Raw genomic sequence first — 19,833 nt, 5'->3', positions numbered from 1 at the left:
AACACCGCGTTTCAATCAATCGCCTGCTCTCCATAGTACATTATATGGACGTATTCATACTTCATTCGCGCATGCGCATTTACGCATTCATGCGCGTCCATATAGACTGTACTAAAGAATACTGTCCGTACTTGCAGGATACGGGTCGTGCTGGATAGGTATGAACAGACCTTAATTAGCCTTTTTTTTAAATACATTATAAAATTCTACATTCTTAGAAGTTATAGCGTATTTTATTTGTAAAAAAGCAAACTAATAAGAGGCTTGTAAAAATAGAAACAGTCTTGTTGATGTAAATCAATGCTATACTGTATTTTATACACCAATAAAGGTCTGTTCATACCTATCCAGCACGACCCGAATTCTGCAAGTATCCTGCAAGTACGGATAGTATTCTTTAGTACATCCTATATGGACACGCATGAATGCGTAAATGCGCATGCGCGAATGGAGTATGAATACGTCCATATAATGTACCAAAGAATACTAACCGCACTTGCAGGATACGGGTCGTGCTGGATAAGTATTAACAGACCTTAAGGAGTATGTATGTTATTCAAAAAAAGCAAAAAAAAAAATTAATCACCGAAGAAGAATTTTTAAAGATTCATTTGATTTACGGACAGCTTTTCAAAAATGGATAGATATCTTTCATAAAACAACAAATTGGTGTAACACCAAAAACTCATCAACAATTTAATTTACAGTAATGAATTAGAAATATTTTAACTGCTATACTTGTGCAATGAAAGGGTAAACGGATTACTAGTCATATGTGAACCAATCACAGGACAACCGGTCGCTTTAGATCGGTCACACATGATCACCCGTCACACTAAAACTGGTCACGAGAAAACTGGTCACACCCGAAAATTAGTCACGAAAAAACTGGTGACACCCAAAAATTCAACCAATTTTTAATTTTTGGGTGTGACCAGTTTTCTCGTGACCAGTTTTAGTGTGACGGGTGATCACGTGTGACCGATCTAGAGCGACCGGTTGTCCTGTGACCGGTTCACATTTGACTAGTAATCACCGAACCCTTGTGTAAAGGAGGAGAACAAAATGATGGGTTTTTATCAATGATTTTTTTATATGGCAATAAAAGTGGTGACTTTGGCAACCCTGCCGTTGACAGCAATTGTCAGATTGTTGCAGGCGTGCTGCCGGGGAGAGTGGGGCGGGAGGGAGAGTGGCGGAGCGGGGCCACACATGGAAGGGGGCGGAGGCGGCGGGGGCGCCGGCGTGGGGCCGCGTGTCTACAAAGTGGTCGTACTTGGAGATGGCGGTGTTGGTAAATCGGCCGTCACGCTGCAATTCGTCAGTCACAGCTTCCTCGATTATCACGACCCAACCATCGGTGAGTAAATACACCCTACTTACGTATTTTATTTATAGTCATATATTCTATTCAAATTGGCATAATTTATTAAGGTTATGTTTCCGCTATTGTTCCAATTTAGTCATGCAATTCTCGTTATGATCCAGTGATAATTCCAAAGATTAGAAGTGCATATGTATTTAAGAAAAAATGTTACTCCAATTTTGATTGAGAATCGGTCATGCTATTTTATCATGCTATCTGCAATTATGAATCGTTTCTGTTAACATTTTCAGAGGATTCATATCAACAACAAGCCGTCATTGATGGTGAACCTGCTCTCTTGGATATTCTGGATACAGCTGGTCAAGTGGAATTTACAGCAATGCGTGATCAGTATATGCGGTGTGGTGAAGGTTTCGTCATATGTTATTCCGTGACTGATCGACAAAGTTTCCGAGAAGCAGCCGAGTATCGAAGATTGATTGCACGCGTACGACCACATGAAGACATACCGTTGGTTTTAGTCGCCAATAAGCGAGATTTGCACAATCTCAGAAAGGTAACATATTTTAAATTTGACATTTTACCATATGAGATTTATATCGTTTTTATTCATTCTAGGTGACGTTTGAAGAGGGCCGACAATTAGCTGCACAATTAGGTTGTCCGTTTTTTGAAACTTCAGCTGCCCTTCGTCACTACATAGACGATGCTTTTCATGCTCTTATTAGAGAAATACGCCGTAAAAATAATAGACAGGTTGATAATTCATGTTTTGAAAGGAAAAATCGTCATTTTGAAAGTTTTAATTTGATTCTTTCTATTTTTCAGAGTGGTAGTGGACGTAGACGTTGGCGAAGATTAAGAAGCATATTAGCGTTAGTGTTTCGTTGGAAGTCGAGACGCTCTCGGCATCATCCGAACTCTCCACCGAGTCCATCGTCTACCATACCCTGACTAACGCACCCGTACAAATGCTCGACATTTGGTTGTTTTTGAATCCCCCTGAATTGCGAATGAAATTTGAATTTTTTCGGTGTTGAACGATAACGAGCAATGTACATAAATATATTGAAAATTTTTGAAATTTATAATCGTTCAAGCAATGGAACCATGTATCAGTATTAAATTTAAAAGTTGTTAATGTTGAATGTGATGTTATTATTATTATAAATAACTTATTTATTGACGTTCAATTGTATAGTAATTGAACATGAAAAGTTTGCTATTATTACATATGATACATACTATTGAAAATTTTAAAGTTAAATTTCCATTCTAATGCATTCATAATACCTACCGCTATTATGATTTTTTAAATACTTTTTCTATTGAAAATGCTTTCTAAAATTTGCATTAAATTTTCTTCATATAAACTTCTTATATTGTAATTTGAATATTTCCTATTGTAATGAACTCACATTACGTATTTTTAAATCAAAGCTTAATTTTTCTTCCTTTACATTCTTCAAATATCTATACAATATTTTACTATTCGTTCAAAACTACCATTACAATCAGACAATTTTCATTCTTAGTGACACATGATAGTATTATATCGGCTGTGATTTTTTTATTTGCTGTTAATATTGAATCTCTTCATAACTTAGATCTTTATTAAAAACTACGTTAATTTTTAATCCTTTTATGTGCCTGTAAATATTTGTAAAAATATTATTCGGCACTTCAAGCAAGTATGTTTATGCTACAGTCCGAGCGTATACTCCGGTTCATTCATGAACATACTAGTTTGCTCATACACGAACCAGTCTGGCCAGTTATAGTGTACACAAAGTAACTACATAGTTTGCTCATGAACAAACTATTAGGAAGTTTCAGTAATCTCAATCTATACATGTATGTATGCGTAACCTGGTTTGCAATATTTTTAATATTGACGGAAACAGGAATTATAGCAACGTGGTTTCCATATGATTTCCCTATTAAATACTTGACGTTTTGACATCTCAAAGGTTTTGATTGGTTAAATTTTCATGTGACACCGGGTGAATCTATTTGAAGATGACTTTTGACTGTTAGCACCATAGATGTATAATACATAGATACGCCCTCACGCTTTATGCCGGTCTCCCTGCTGGCGCATGCAAAATACATGGCGCATGCACACTTTATCTCAGTAACTAGTTAGCTTCTAAGAAGTAAGGAGTATGCATAAACAGCGGTCGACAAACTCTGCCACAGGTGTTATTAAATGCATGCTTGTGGAAGTTACTAATGTTTAAATATTGTAATAGTTAATGATGGTTTTATTATAGTAACAGACATTTGTAGTTTAATATAGTGTATAGCCAAATATTTTTTTCTTAATATGGCTTTATTAGTTTGGTTTACTGTCACGCGGAATGTCCAATAAAATAAAGTTATAAATAAAATAAAACTTCAGTGCATGTACATATACATAAACTGTATAAAAATTGGTTGCCGACTGCTGCGTCCTTTTTCACCACTTCCCCGCTAGTTAAACCCCCTGCACCCCTCAGTTAATGGCGGCAAAAATGTCCGTAAGGGCGCATCTATGTATTATATATATATGGTTAGCACTTAAACTAAAACCAACAGTTTGTAATAATATATAAAAAAAATACAAACTAATATGTTCAGGAACGAACCGGAGTGAACTCTTGGACTGTAACATATACATATGTATTTATTAAATCTATTATATAAATGTATAGAACCATTAAGCGCAAGAAACGTAAAATGTTCATTGTTGATAGTACGTATTGTCCCTTGAGCTCCCTTTAAACAAAACGTAATTTATTATCAGTTATATGTAGATGTGCCTGTATGACAAATGTTGTAGTTTAAACTTATCGTTAGTTAATAAAGTATCTGTTTTGGAGACATACATAGTATGCAGAACTCCATAGCGAAGGCCTCCTAATATTTAGTAAATGTAATAGCAAAACTGTGAAACGTTTTAATCAGTAGAGTAGACCACGCGTGTACACAGTGATGTCTGCCAAATTGTGAACATTCCAGAAATACCTGTTTCATAATCTGAAAATGTGAACCATCTCCCCAAACCGCAACGATTGTGTAATCCACTGTTGAATATATATATATATATATATATATATATATATATATATATATATATATATATATATATATATATATATATATATATATATATCAAGCTGTACAATGCGAATTCATATCAGTATTTATAATAAGGAAAATATTGAAAAGTCTTCCCACTTACAAATACAATTACAATTAGTGAATGTTTTACCATAGTTTATATTGATTTATCGCGTTATTGTTGAATAGTTTTTATTAATTCTTGCAAACCTTATGGTGCTGAACAGCAATAATTCAAATGTATGCCTATGTATGTATAATTTGTGCAATATTTATCTCGATGTGTACAATTTTATAATAGAAGGGTCCAAAACATTTTAAGATTCGTTTGGCTTTTGATGTAATACATTTTAATTCAGAGTTTGTTGTTATATATGTATGTATGTATACCTTTTTATAATTCATAGTATATGTAGGTTATATTATATGTGTTAGATTTTAGCTGTCAAGAATCTAAACCTGATGATATTGATTTTACATTATTATTATTTTATCTAGTCGTTAAAATTACATAGCAAATAAAAATACAATCATTACAAATTCAAATTACTACATTCATATAATGAAGAGATAAGTTAATATATATGAGCTTATAAACACACGAATATACATTTATAAATTTTTATATTATACAATGCTTTTTTCCAGACTGAAATATAAAGTACAATTATTTGATTCCTGTTTACTGGGTTTTTAACATTAATAATACATACATATTTGAATTTTATTTCGAGTATATTATTTATTTATACATATATTTTGATCAAATTTTGCTGTATTGTTATATATATAGCATATGTGTGTTACTAATCTAGTCTATATGTTGTGATTTTATGTTAATATTGAGCTGTTTTATGCAATCTTGTGTGTATATATAATAAGTATATTAATACTATTTATTAAATACATAGTCACCTGTTTTAGTGTTGTTATATTTTGTAAACTTTATTTATTAGCAAGAGTAAAGTTAATAGCTGTGCTATTTTTATTTAAGTATTTATTAGAAGCAGATTTAGAATATAGTTTAGGTTTTTGGTTTTCATTTTTCCACTGTGAGATGATTTTAGCAAATGTTATATAAATAGTACTAAAATAACTTAAACCCAAATGAGTAATAAATAATCTCGAAAGTTTCTTCCCTGAGAATAATTCCAAATCCCGTATATGTAAATGTAAATGTGTATGTCTCCCCAAAATACGTATTTAGATAAATTCAAACATCAGTAATAGTTTTGTAGCTCGATTGTTAAGTATGTATTTAATTCGTAATATGATGTAGAGTACAAAGTATTGTTGAAGCAATAATTTATCACATGTTTCATTTTATTCACGTTAATAATGTATTATGAATACAGACAGTATGGAGAATGTATGCAAACATGTTATGTAAAAGACAATACGTTAGAACTTTGTGAAAGTGGAAGGTTCATCTTATTTCCACTCGAACTGTAATTTTCAAATGAAATTGTTATTGTATTTAATTGAAAATGTGAATACGGCAAGGTTTTACAAGTTTGGAATAAAAAAATGTATTGCTAGCAACGTCGAGGGACCAAGAATATAATTGCTTGTGCTGGTCACATTTATATTTTTTCTCAAATCGGTTTTATGTACTTTTACATGTGTACACTTTTAACTGACTTATAAGTACAATATATTGCATATGCTAAACTGAATGTGTCAACGATCCTCTGTTTATTAGAGGAGTTCATTATGCTTTGTTTTCAGACTATGGATAAATGCGTGCATTTACATATTTCATTTGCATGACTTGAGTTTACTATTCTAAGGATTTTCATTGTGTAAATGTGCATGTGTACATGCACCTTTCTTCCGACTCATACAAACTAGACATTTATAAATCATACGTACGTTTATGGAATAAAAAATTCAATGTAACTATTGTATTTAAATAAATTGTTTTTGTATCCCCCTATTATATGTTTAATTTATTTTATACTAACTGAAATGCCTGGCGTTGCTCGGCAGGTGAGATCTAGTAAGGAAATTTTGTATAGCAGCCCCTTGTTCGGTTAAATAAAACAACTTTTAATAATAATATTTTTACTAACAGTAGAATGTGTACTGCAAAACGCTAACGATAATTGAATGATGATTAAAAATATTTACAAAATGTCATATAATCATGTCGACATGCATATGATTTACATATATATAGAAAAATTAATTACTCGGTTGTAACGTTTGATACAATACATACTGATCAGTCTTCTTTATCTACACTATTATCATGTAAAATACTAATTTTTGTACAAAAAAAAAACAATGCCAATCTTGAAAATTTATGAATCAGATGATATCGGCGATTGAAGAGATGAATCTGGTTGTGACGTTGAGTTATAACCAATTTCGTGATAGCGCACCGGATACGTCAGCTGGTTTCCTCGATCCCAAGAGTACAGTTCCTGAATATTTATAATGTTTTTATTGTAATTTCATTGGCTCAAATTTGTAACACATTAAAACTACGGTCATATTATTCAAAATCTGTCATATTATTACCTTATTCCTATGATTGTAAGCGAGAGCTGTTGTTTTTCTGAATGGATTTGTAAACGGTAAACTGACTTCTAACAATGTGTTGTGGTATAAGTCTAGAGCTAATCGAACTCGGGTACTCCGTTCTGTTGCTGAATCCACAGCATATAACACGCCACACGTGATAAACATTTCACCAACCTTAAATTGTTCAATTCAATAATAACAATCTAATAAATACGCGTACATTTTATATGTATATATATATTACTTTATGGTGATTTATTGATATGTTCCAAATATACTGCGCTTGCATCGTTTCTGGATCTATCTGTAAATTAAAACTCCATATATTAGAAGAATACTATAAATAATGCTGCGTACGGACCAAACCAACGACGATTTTGGTCCAACGTTTTAACCAGCAGGATAAAACCAGTAGCGTACAAAATATCGAAATAAAAATTGAAATTTAATATCAAAATTAAAACTATTATTATTATATTAAAATTAAATTCAAATATCAAAATAAAATTATAATAAATATATTAAAATTAAAATAAAATATTGAAAGTTAAAACAGAACATGCCCAATTTAAATAAATTTTCGAGATGACCTAAAATTAGATCATCAATAATCACATACAGGTAATCCTCGACTTTTGTTTGTCGAAGATGTTTTGACTTACGAAGATACGCACTAAGATCGAAAAAAAATCAAAGAATTATTATTTTTGCTTCCCCGTAATGCGCAGTTACTGAGAATATCTCATGTATAAGTATGGGCGACCGAGCGATGGTCCCAATCCGGTACGTTGTCGGTTTATCAAACGAAATTTTTTTAGTCTTCAATTGTTTCTCTCGTCGAAATAAATCAATTAATTAAATCATTTCAGAGGTAAATTTTATCGGATAATGTCTTCAATTCTTTCTCTCGTCGAAATAAATCAAATAATTAAATCCATCTCAGAGGTAAAATTTATCGGATAATGTGTGATTATTAATTTTATTTCGACGAGAGAAAAAAAAACCCTTTGACAAATCACCGACAGTTTTTTTGTTTAATGTCTCATCGGCGGCGGAAACAGTAGTATATCGTGACGACTTTTAATAAGAAATAACAACAAGGGTTTTTTCGCTCGTAATCAGCGAAATTATAATATTTCTCTGGTTGTAATGCGTATCGTCGTAATTCAAAACATTGTTGTAATTCAAAACATCAACGATGATCTAATTTTAGCTCAATCTCGCTCGTTAGCTTAATTTTGATATTTAATTTCAATTTTTTAATTTAATTTTTATTTCGATATTTTGTACACTACTGGTTTTAAAAGTTGGCCCAAAATCGTCGTTGGTTTGGTGCGTACGGACCATAAGAGAAATATTTTATGGTTGTGGCTATTTGCAGGTACTGTATCTGCGAATTATTGGCTATTTGCAGGTACTATATCTGCGACAGGCGCAAAGCCTTCTGCGCATGCGCGTGAACTGTCACTGTCAGCGTGTTTATTGTTAAAATTTTGTTTTAAGCCTCTTATAATTTAGTTCGAACTCGTAAAGTGACGTAGAGTAAAAAATATAGTCCAAATTAGTTAATATTATTAATTGTTAGCAAATTATTATCATATACAACGTATAATACCTACATACAAGTACAAGCCGCGAACTAACTAAATGATATAAATCTATTATAATAACGTGCGAAATTTATTTGCCTCAAGTATAATGATCGATTGATTAAACACGTATAGCATAAATTAAGAGGGCTGTACACCTGAAATCTTAATGTTGTTGCCGTTCCTTTCTTCGATATATATATTGAGTGAATGTATATATTGAGTGAATGCAACAATATATATATTGAGTGAATGCGACAGTTGCGCTTCTACCAGATAATACGTATTTTAAATCGACAAAATCGAGGTTTCGTATTCTCCTATTTTCTCCTCCAAAACTAGACCAATTTTTAAAAAAAATCATCATCGGTATGAGAAAGATATTTTCTGTGCAACTATGCGCGTATTTTTTTTTAAAATCGACCGTTAAATAAGCACGCTGGACTCTTTTCGTGGGTGTAAAAAAGAGGCGATTTTATAGATGTTTGGCGGCTCCTAGCTCCTATAAAAAATAACTAATCAAAAAAATAAAACGATAGATGCATCCCAATGGTGGATATCCATAGCATATTAAAAAATAATTTCTCTAGTGCCATAATTGAGGAAGGGAGAAGTGTAATACGTTTGTATGGCGCTGGTGTCCAACCCTCTTAAATATAAGAAATTATGATCGGATTATAAGTTCACGCGCATGCGCAGAAGGCTTTGCGCCTGTCACAGATATGGTACCTGCAAATAGCCAATAATTCGCAGATACGGTACCTGCAAATAGCCACAACCATAATGTATAAACAAGTAATGTTAACATTGATGTATAATACACTAGATGGGCCCAGACGTGTTATTTTGGTCGGAGATCTTGTCTTCACTGACTGAGGGGTGCGGGGGGTTTAACTGCCGGGGAAGTTGGGTTTTTTTCCCTACGACGCAGCGGTACCTACCTACCTACTAAGAGAAACTGTGCATGCGCCATGTATTTTGCATGCGCCAAAAGGGAGACAAGTATAACACGTGAGGGCGGATCTAGTATATTCTAGATCTATGAATGTTAATATCATAAATCAACCTTGGCTACTGCAGTGTTGTTCGAATTCTCCATGGAATAAATAATCCAAATGCCATTATCATCGACACTGAAGTCCATGAAGGTATGACCCGTCGAATACAAAGCAGCCGGGGACTGATATTCTCCGACCAGCGTAGTATTGATGCTTGACTGAGCTGTGGATGATGAGGCAGGAGTTATCACCGTAGCACTAGGTAGTTCCATTACGCTGGTTCGAGTGCGCGCCAAATCCAAACGTGCCACATGGCCGGTTCGTGCATGATAATAGAATGAACCGTTGAACAAAACGTGACCATTACCCTGAATTTGATATACTATTACAATAAAAATCATATTATATTTATCGAATTACGTTTATAATATGTCATTTTTAAATTACCACATATTCTGGATCTAAATTGTAAGTTTTTGTCGGATGATCTCTACGAAAATCGTTTTTATTTGAATATTCAAAGAGGTGCTTAGTGTCCATTTCTCTTGTGACCCATATTTTTTCTCCCTGCGAGTATTTAAAATTTATTATTCATTTTATAAATTACAAGTACATAGATGTTAAGTATGAGAAACATTTGAAAATAGTCGATACAGTTGGTTCTGAAGAGGCGGAGGCATCTCGTAACCAAGCACCGAACGTCTGCTCTGAATAACGATGGTATACTGGTTTTCCAATTGCATATAAGACACAATCTATAAAATGAAACATACAATTATGATATACAAAAATAAATTGGATATTATTCGTGAACAAAATGTTATATTTAATTGATACGAGCCTAAACTTATTGATACTTGTTTTATTTAACGAGCTCAGATTTTATACATCTGTAGGATCAGCCGAGCATTTTAAAAGATAAGCTAAATTTAAGCAAGTTTTTAAATACTCCGCATATAATTTAAATTTAAACGCCAGCAGTTTGGCTTAATGGTAGCGTATATATTTAGCACCACTGAGGTCGAAGGTTCGAGTCCTCGTCAAACTGCTGGTTAGGTTTGGGGGTTTTGTGACTCCAAATCGATCGTTTCTCTATCAGAGTTTGCCAATTTTATCTGATCATTGTTGAAACGGTTCCTGAAAATTGGTATTAGATCATTTCCTGTTGTCACAAAATCTGTGTGTATAATTTGTAAAAATTATGCACAGTAGTCTGAAATCTATAGATATCTCTATAGACATCTCTATAGTTTCGTGTTTATTATATGTATAAAAATTGTAATAATAATTGTACACAAAAATCTAAAAATAATCCATGTATCTATGATTATTATTTCTGAATTGATTAATTGTTATATGCTATTTATTCTGATTGTATATGTATTATTATATTTCTGACCGTTATCGTACACTCGTCGCATTGGAGCGATCTGTAATGACGAGTGTATATTGATTGTAACAATAAAATAAAAATTGCTACCTGTTACACGTGATGGTAAACCTCGATAAATCTTTCCCTGAGCGGCCAAAGGTTCAATGTGCAGATGATCTAGAAGATCAGCCAGTGACAAGGCTGGGTCTGAGCATCGCGGACATGTGGGACAAGCTGGTGCAGCTGGACAGAGTTCATCCAAGGTGACGAGCGGTGGAGGACTTGGTCCCCATTCGTTCCCGTTTGGATTCAAACTCATTTCAATTGATGGTGGAGTACCCAACATTGGATCTTGCTCTGAAATTATAATTCATACATGTAATGTGATGTGAAATTCGCTTGAATACACACAATCCACAATGTTGTACCATATAAAGTAAAGATTCCTTTAGTAAGTCCGAGTTCGTTCTTAGCAATGCAATGGTACATTCCAATATCGCTTGATGTTAATCTGGACAACCTGAGCCTCATGATCGAACGATAAGGAGCTCCTCCTCCTAAAACGTCTGGTTGTGCACCTCGATCTTGTCCTTCCAAAAGTCTACCATCGCTTCGTTCCCAATAACGCAACGGCTCCGGATAAGCCTCTACCTATTATATTATTTATATATTATTTTATATACGGCCGCAAGGACCATTGAACAATAATAATATAGAACATACATAATAATAATACATAGAACAATAAATGATACATATGTAGAACAATAAAACAAAAAAACACAATATTAATATAAGAAAAGAAAAGAAAAAATATGATTTTTAAAACTAATTTAATAAATAAATGAATTAATTAAAAAAATAAAATAAAATTCATTTAGCATTTGTATAAATTAGAAAAATGATGATGCAACAATTATTTTTACTAATATTAAAAAAATCAAATTGGCTAAATTCGTTTCCCAGTTTATGAAGTCGGGGTAACGTTGAATTTTTTTTTTTAACTAGTGGCATAATTTTTTATGTGGAATAAATAGTTGCATCTGGTAAATCTCCCCGGTGTATGAAAATTTATGAGTTCCACTAATTCACTACAGTCCATAACTCCGCCGAGTACACCAAACAGACACAATAAATCATTGATTATTCTCCTGTCACAAAGTTTGATCATATTCAATTTAATATGCTTCTTGGTGACAGGGTCAGATTTTGTAAAAAAAATTAAAATCAATGAATCTAATAAATCTATTCTGAATCCTCCCAATGGAATTACTATGTACCTGTGAATTAGGGGACCATATTGGCGAATCATATTGGATCATTATGGGAATCGTTTTATTTTATCATCTAAAACAAAGTAGGTTATTAACTTACTTCACATTCTAAATGTACAGACGATCCATTGCGAACGGCAATCATTTGATTTTTTATACGAATCAGAGGAGGGACTGTAATATTATAAATTTATTAATCCTTTTAATTGTGAATAAACTTAAGGAACTGTAGAAACGTAAGATTGTCATGAAAAAAGGCTCACAGTGCACCTCAAGATGAATTGTCCGATTAGCTTGGGGTGGTACACCATTGTGTGCAGTGCACGTGTAGGCTCCAGCATGTTGCCTGGATACTTTTGGCATTTCGAATAGTGGACCAGGATGGGCTGAAACACGCCATGGTCCATATCTCAAAGCTCCTCCAGTGCTGCCGGTAGCCAGTGTTCCAGAGGACCACTGCACTGATGGTGGTGGTTGACCAGCGGCTCCACATCGTAATTTAACACTCTCACCTTCTTGTACTATCACAATCTCACCATCTTTACCTATGAAATAGAGAATTATTTAGCTAATAAACTTTTATATCAAAAGTGTCGCATCCATAGTCAAAGAAGATAAATACTTGTAGTTTATGGGAAAAAAACCATAATATTTACCGGCAATAGAAGGAGGCACTAGCAATTGACCTGTAGAATTGTGATACCAAGCAGAAACGCCAGGCAAACCAGGAGAACCATCACTTCCCGGTCGTCCAGCTCGACCTCTAGGTCCAGAAATACCTTTACATAAATACAAAATTCTGATTATTTTATTAACTTTGATATTGTTACGTATACTAAAAAGAGCCGCCGAGTAGTTACAATCGTATTAGCCCGAGTAGCATCCCAGAGACCGTGTGACTGTTATAATTGGTTTCAAGGATTATATCTAGACTCTAAGTGCATGTAGGCTAAACAATGGCCGCTATTTGGTCCCTTCTCAGAAGTGACCTATACCATGGTACTGTGGGACCGAATGTCGTGGGAAGACATATCCGAGTACGTGACCATAACAATAGGTAAACAAATCGGACGTCGAAGATGTCCTGAGAGACCTGCCCCTTATAAGGCGGTACTTGGGCGATATCTGGACTGAGCACTGCCAGTGTGTGTATCTCCTTAATCACCAATAAATGCTGTGACACGACTTTGGCCTTTTACTTGGATCCTCCACCCACCCCTAGGCAACAATATTATTTGAATAGTTATATGCAAACCTCTTGGTCCAGCAGGCCCTTCTGGTCCTCTTGGACCTGGAGCACCTGGTTTACCTGATCAAAAAAAAAACCGATTTAATTAAAATTGGACTTATTTATAATATAACATGAAAATTAAACTTGAATTTACCATCAGTTCCATTGCGACCATCTGCACCATTGATTCCATGCCGTCCAGGCGCACCAGCTATTCCATCAGCTCCACTTCTGCCTGGCACTCCATCTAACCCTGGCTCACCTGGTACTCCATCGCGCCCATCTAAACCGGGATGTCCCGGCCAACCTGGATCTCCTAAATTTCGCTTCACATTATGTTACCAAGTCATTTATTAAACATTTGATAAAATTTATATTTACCTTTTGGACCAGGAGGACCTATGGGACCAGGACCTCCACGAGATCCAGCAGCACCACGTTCTCCTCGTTCTCCTCGAGGCCCAGCTATTCCGGGGGGTCCAGCAGGACCAGGTGGACAGTATTCCTGGGTGGCTCTGCAAAATCCTTGGACGACTTGATACTGCAAATCAAGTATTTTTAATAAAAAAATAATCATACCAAAATTATCATTAATTTATGGGCAATAATATAAGCATACTGGAATTCGAGAATAGCTAGTGAGCCAAACCCATGAGTCTCCATCTGGTGCAAGTTCACCTTTTGCTTGTAGTTCGCCTCGAACTTTAGGATTGAAAAATTCAACATGGGGACCCACTTGATTGTCTTCTACCTTAAAATAATAACAATAAAAAGAATTTCTGATCATTCAGTTTACCTATCACATGAATATGTCATTAATACAATATTTTAGCTCATAGTGCTATTAGTGCTCCATATTTTATATTTCAATTGTGCGTGAAGTGTATGATTTTTAACAAGTCAAAAGGTTATTGGGTTATCGTCCTTTCAATGATGACTGTTATATTTAAGCTTCGTGACATACAACAAAACCCATAAATTCATATCAATATACATATGTACGTGCATACGCATGTGATTTTCATTTTGCTAATATATATATATATATATATATATATATATATATATATATATATATATATATATATATATATATATATATATATATATATATATATATATATATTTATATTCCTTGTACTACAAAACTTCTCGTGGTTTAAATTCAAGCTTTAAACAGATTGAATTTAAAATAAACGACAGTATACTAAGATACATCACAAGTCTTCAAAAATACGACGTCTTCTTTATAACTTTCCTTCCAGTTGAAATAAATAAATTACGTCTATTGAGATTAATTGGATAGCAGTTACTTTCATTGACAAAGCAGGAAGCCGCCGCTTCAATCAATAGTACCAAAGGATCCAACACTCTCGAACTACATTAACGTTTACTAGACAACGTGTAGGCAATACCATTTACAGTTGAGAGCCTCATATAATATTACAAGTCGTACAAGAAACTTTTGAGTTCGTAGAATTTTCTTTCTACACATAAAAATAGTATCCAGATGCCAAATATAGATATTCATTAAGATTTATGACCTCATAAATTTTCATGTACATTATAATTAAAACAAATTCTATTAACATCAACCAATAAAGCTAATAGAAGAAACGAATTAAGCAATTTAAAAGATTGATGGACCTAATTGAGGAACTCTGATATAATTATTATTAAAAGATAGAGGTTTAAATCAAATCAAAAAGATTGATGGGCCTAATTGAGGAACTCTGATATAATTATTATTGAAAGATAGAGGTTTAAATCATATCAAAACCATAAAATTCGATGACCTTCTATGACAATCTCAATACATTTCATTCACTAATTTTTAACAAATGATCTCTTTATGTGAAAAACTCCACATGATATGTACATAGATTCCGATCACACTCATTAATTAATAATGTAATTCTTCAAAAAAATGTTACTTTGGATAAAAATAGAAACAAAAGACAGCCATTGAACTTGAAAGATGTATTTCGAGTTCATTAAAACAATGGAACAGTTGAAATCTGTACTACAAAGTAGAAATTTTGAAAGAATAAATATTCTGTTGGGTATCAGGACACATATCCTGTTTTTATCCATGGTGAGGGTTTTTTTTCAGGGGGTTTTTTGCACGGGGGGTTTATGTCTAACACCTACACCGAATCCATCTTCCACGATGCTCTCCAAGAGGCGGAGGGCATCAAGATGGGCGGCGAGACGATCACCAATATAAGATATGCTGATGACACGGCACTAGTCACTGAAAATTTAGCAGACCTGCAGAGATCTCTAGACCGTGTACATCAAGAAAGCAATCGAAGAGGTCTGCGCATAAATCTAAAGAAGACAAAATTTATGATAGTAGATAGAATGCAAACAGACACCGGGAATCTAACCTTGGATGGAGAGGTGATAGAAAGAGTAAAAAGATTCAAATACCTGGGTACCTCGCTGAATGAAGAGATGGACCCAGATGAAGATCTAAGAATCCGCATCGAGATTACTAGAACAGCATTTGTAAAAAAATGAAGGCGGCGCTTACAAACAAGCATCTCAATCTTCATACGCGGTTGAGATTCGCGAAGAGCTACGTCTGGACAGTATTACTACACGGATGTGAGACGTGGACTCTGAATACCAAGATGATCAGCCCCATCGAAGCTTTCGAGATGTGGATCTATAGGCGTATGCTGAAGATTCCGTCGACCAAAAAGATATCAAACGAAGCTGTCCTCGGCATGATGGGGAGAGGCAGGGAACTTGTTTCTGTCATCAAGCGGAGAAAGATGGAGTACGTCGGACACATGATACGGGGTCCAAAATACGAATTTCTCCATTTGATAACCATGTGGGAAAATAGAAGGAAAAAAATGGATTGGCAGGAAAAAGTTATCTTGGCTTCGAAACATGCGCATGTGGACCGATATGAGCGCCGAAGGACTGTTCCGAACCGCTGAAGACCATTGATGTATAATACACATAGATGGGCCCTGACGTGTGATTTTGGTCGGAGATCTTGTCTTCACTAACTGAGGGGTGCGGGGGTTTAACTAGCGAGGAAGTTGGGTTTTTTCCCTACGACGCAGCGGTACCTACCTACCTACTAAGAGAAACTGTGCATGCGCCATGTATTTTGCATGCGCCAGAAGGGAGACCAGTATAACACGTGAGGGCGGATCTAGTGTATTATATTATACATCAATGCTGAAGACCGATGCAGATATCTTCAAATAACACTGTTCGACACGAAAAATGTTTCAGAGACGAGATATGACTTTTCTTATAGATCTATGCCCAGTGAACACGAATCGTTTATTTTATCGAGGTAAGCCAGTTATCAATAGAATTTTTGTTATTAATCCACAAGAATAGTCGAAATATGATTTTTCGAAGTGGAATTTTATTTAATTCTCATATAAAGATAATTTAATATATTATCCCTATTAATTCAATTCAGATTCGTGTAAATACGAGTAAACACTAGTACGAGCTTTTTGCTCGCAATTTTACCGATTTAAAGTTCAGCACACTTCCAGTTAACCCTTTTAAACGAAAACAAAAAATAGTGTGGTCAGAACACTATCCTAATAAACATGTTTCAATATAAAATACTCAATATAATATAGTATTAACAGTGGGAAAAAATCCCAAGTGAAAATACGTAATTTTGACTTTTGATTTTAACTGGACGACTACTTAGAGAGATTTGAAAGCTGAAAAGTACTACAAATGAAAGATAAAATAGCCGACTGTAGATTCCAATATTCATTTTGAACAGAAAATTAACAGATTTTGAGAAATCGACCGAACAACACCAAGATATAGAAAAATCGCGCGATTTAAAAAACACATATATCTCCGAATCTCGAGCCAATCAACACTTTTTTTTACTAGATTCGTGTTCACTGGGCATAGATCTATAAGAAAAGTCATATCCCGTCTCTGAAACATTTTAAAAGTCGTCATTTGTCGAACAGTGTAATCGATGAGGTGGTCGCCAACGTCCGGATGTGGACAAGGCATTAACAAGAAGAAGATGTGTCCAGGGGGTATGTGTCCTAGAACCATTCTGTTGAGTTGTAGATGTTCAGTTATAACCGACAAGTATATAAACTTGAGTATCACAAGTAATTTGGATTTAGTGTTGATGTTTGTATGTATGTATGTATGTATGTATGTCGGCGAAATTGATTGTTTACCTGGTCGGCGTCTCGTTTGTAGCGATGTTCAGCAGTGGTGGGACAGTGACGACGGATGTTCTCCAGAAACCTTTCCTCCAAGTGTTGGCACTCATTTCGCGCCGCTAGTGTTGCCACACGTTGTGCTGCGGCAAGCGCAAGCAGCGCGCTCAAGCAAAGAAGCAAGCAGAGGCAGAGGCAGGCAGCGGCCACCAGCGCCGCGTACCTCCACTGTCGTCCGCTGCCCTCCATGTGCCTATACTGACCATATCGCATACACAATATCAATGCCCACCACAGGACCGTACTACATAATAACTTCAATTTCACATTTAACTTTCAAATATTTATAAGCCGGGCTTTTTTCCCCATGTAACGCGGTGGAACGGCGTTCCGGCACCTTTTTGTCTCAGCTTTATGTCTCAAACGAATATTCTATATAATATAATATTTTCCAATAAAAAACTTGACAAGAAGTGAGTTCCGGCAAAAAAATCCCTGTTTTTAACCTTCCAGCGGGTGTGCTGTCGTAAAATTTACGACAAATGCGATTTATCGCATCTCCTACTTTAACCACTTAGTGATAAGCATCGAGCTTCGAGCTATTCGATGGTCAGTGTTTCCCGAAACTGCAGGCGAATCGGTTGTGCTTAGAAGTTTTTGTGAGTTATCGATATTTGGGAATTTCCGTTGAGCGTTCCGTTGAATCCTTTATGTACATGCAAGAAGCATTCTGCAGTTGATGTGGTTTGTAATAATTGTAAGGATGAAAATATTAATTCTGACTAATACTAATTGATTCTGATTAATAATTCTAACTGATGATCGAATAATATGATTGTTTTGAAATGTTAGCATATTTAGAGTGTTGTTTAGAAAGTAAAATATATATTTTTTAAATTATTGTCATTTATCATTTTTCATAACCTTACAATATTTCCTTAAGAGGGCTGTACACCCGAAACCTTAATTTTGTTACCGTTCCTTTCTTCGATATATATATTGAGTGTATGTATATATTGAGTGAATGCGACAATATATATATTGAGTGAATGCGACAGTTGCGCTTCGACCAGATAAAACGTATTTTAAATTGACAAAATCGAGGTTTTGTATTCTCCTATTTTCTCCTCCAAAACTGGACCAATTTAAAAAAAAAAATCATCATCGGTATGAGAAATATACTTTCTGTGCATCTATGGGCGTATTTTTTTTTAAATCGACCGTTAAATAAGCACACTGGACTCGTTTCATGGGTGTAAAAAAGAGGCGATTTTATAGATGTTTGGCGGCTCCTAGCTCCTATAAAAAATAATTAATCAAAAAAATAAAACGATAGATGCACCCCAATGGTGGATATCCATAGCATATTAAAAAATAATTTCTCTAGTGTCATAATTGAGGAAGGGAGAAGTATAGTACGTTTGTATGGACAAGGCGCTGCTGTCCAGCCCTCTTAACATTTACATAAAGAAATCACCATTTACATAAATAAAACAGCATTTAAATGGTGAAAACTTGATGACGTAAAATTTACGACATGCGCCCGGTCAAAGGAAATAACTCCGCGCGCCCGCTTGAAGGTTAAGCATTCCTTTACAGCTTATTAACATTATTAGCAAAAAACCAGACACTATTCTTAAAAATCTTGAATTTGCAATTAAAACAATGACTGAACACTTCACTAAGTGGAAAATTCAAATTAATCAAACCAAAACAGACGCCATATTCTTTAGTGTTAGATAGCATAAGACAAGTTCAGATCTGAAAATCCCCTCTAGAGAAAGTCTGAAATGGCAGTCAGTAATAAAATATTTAGGAGTAAAGTTCGATTAAAGAATGAGATGGGCACCTCACATTGAGGGAGCGAAATGCAAGGCGATGCGGGGTATATCCTCAATATATCCAATATTTAATCGCCATAGTTCTTTATCAACTCAAAATAAAATAAAATTATATCGCGCGCTCGTATTACCATTATTAACCTATGCTTCACCTGTATGGAATAACGCCTCGAACACAAAACTTTCCAAGCTCCAAGTAATACAAAATAAATCCCTAAAAATGATTTATAATACACCCATGTATACTAACTTGATGTCATATATAATATTCCGTTTGTTACAGAAATTACTAACAAACTAACCAGTAGATTCTATGACAGAATCACTAATAACCATTACTAACACACTTGTGAAGAGTCTCGGTGATTATAACAAAATTTCTATACCCTTCAGGTATA

At 34.6% G+C, this 19,833-nt stretch overlaps 3 protein-coding genes across 3 annotated transcripts; 2 read left to right on the top strand and 1 right to left on the bottom strand.

The window, feature by feature from the left end:
• Nucleotides 1-1,152: 1,152 nt before the first annotated feature.
• Nucleotides 1,153-2,695, top strand: LOC143914672 (GTP-binding protein Rit2-like). Its single transcript, XM_077434966.1, has 4 exons — nucleotides 1,153-1,360; nucleotides 1,618-1,883; nucleotides 1,946-2,083; nucleotides 2,156-2,695. The coding sequence occupies exons 1-4, from the start codon at nucleotides 1,213-1,215 to the stop codon at nucleotides 2,279-2,281; spliced, it is 678 nt and encodes a 225-aa protein (XP_077291092.1). The 5' UTR covers nucleotides 1,153-1,212; the 3' UTR covers nucleotides 2,282-2,695.
• Nucleotides 2,696-5,663: 2,968 nt separating this feature from the next.
• LOC143914176 (uncharacterized) lies at nucleotides 5,664-17,863 on the bottom strand. Its single transcript, XM_077434282.1, has 16 exons — nucleotides 17,613-17,863; nucleotides 14,039-14,170; nucleotides 13,801-13,960; nucleotides 13,574-13,735; nucleotides 13,444-13,497; nucleotides 12,845-12,967; nucleotides 12,452-12,733; nucleotides 12,289-12,362; nucleotides 11,343-11,565; nucleotides 11,023-11,271; nucleotides 10,197-10,297; nucleotides 9,990-10,109; nucleotides 9,611-9,910; nucleotides 7,200-7,259; nucleotides 6,953-7,129; nucleotides 5,664-6,855 (listed from the first exon to the last, which is right to left on the bottom strand). Exons 1-16 carry the CDS (start codon nucleotides 17,841-17,843, stop codon nucleotides 6,733-6,735), a joined length of 2,571 nt encoding a protein of 856 aa, XP_077290408.1. The 5' UTR covers nucleotides 17,844-17,863; the 3' UTR covers nucleotides 5,664-6,732.
• On the top strand, nucleotides 15,549-17,648 carry LOC143914177 (uncharacterized). Its single transcript, XM_077434283.1, has 2 exons — nucleotides 15,549-16,667; nucleotides 17,497-17,648. The coding sequence occupies exon 1, from the start codon at nucleotides 15,556-15,558 to the stop codon at nucleotides 15,940-15,942; it is 387 nt and encodes a 128-aa protein (XP_077290409.1). The 5' UTR covers nucleotides 15,549-15,555; the 3' UTR covers nucleotides 15,943-16,667; nucleotides 17,497-17,648.
• Nucleotides 17,864-19,833: the final 1,970 nt, after the last annotated feature.

This window comes from Arctopsyche grandis, chromosome 7 (assembly GCF_051622035.1).
Source record: "Arctopsyche grandis isolate Sample6627 chromosome 7, ASM5162203v2, whole genome shotgun sequence".
NCBI lineage: Eukaryota > Metazoa > Arthropoda > Insecta > Trichoptera > Hydropsychidae > Arctopsyche > Arctopsyche grandis.
The sequence above is the reverse complement of the archived record's forward strand: the minus strand, read 5'-3'. Positions and strand labels throughout refer to the sequence as shown.

Bases quoted from the DNA above. Each gene is read 5' to 3' on its own strand.
- LOC143914672 (XM_077434966.1), top strand. From the start codon at position 1,213: ATGGAAGGGGGCGGAGGCGGCGGGGGCGCCGGCGTGGGGCCGCGTGTC. The intron at 1,884-1,945 runs GTAACATATTTT...TATTCATTCTAG, and splicing joins ATTTGCACAATCTCAGAAAG to GTGACGTTTGAAGAGGGCCG. The intron at 2,084-2,155 runs GTTGATAATTCA...TCTATTTTTCAG, and splicing joins GCCGTAAAAATAATAGACAG to AGTGGTAGTGGACGTAGACG.
- LOC143914177 (XM_077434283.1), top strand. From the start codon at position 15,556: ATGTCTAACACCTACACCGAATCCATCTTCCACGATGCTCTCCAAGAG.
- LOC143914176 (XM_077434282.1), bottom strand. From the start codon at position 17,843: ATGGAGGGCAGCGGACGACAGTGGAGGTACGCGGCGCTGGTGGCCGCT. The intron at 9,911-9,989 runs GTAATTTAAAAA...TATCAAATTCAG, and splicing joins ATTTAGATCCAGAATATGTG to GGTAATGGTCACGTTTTGTT. The intron at 7,130-7,199 runs GTAATATATATA...GAACAATTTAAG, and splicing joins TATCAATAAATCACCATAAA to GTTGGTGAAATGTTTATCAC.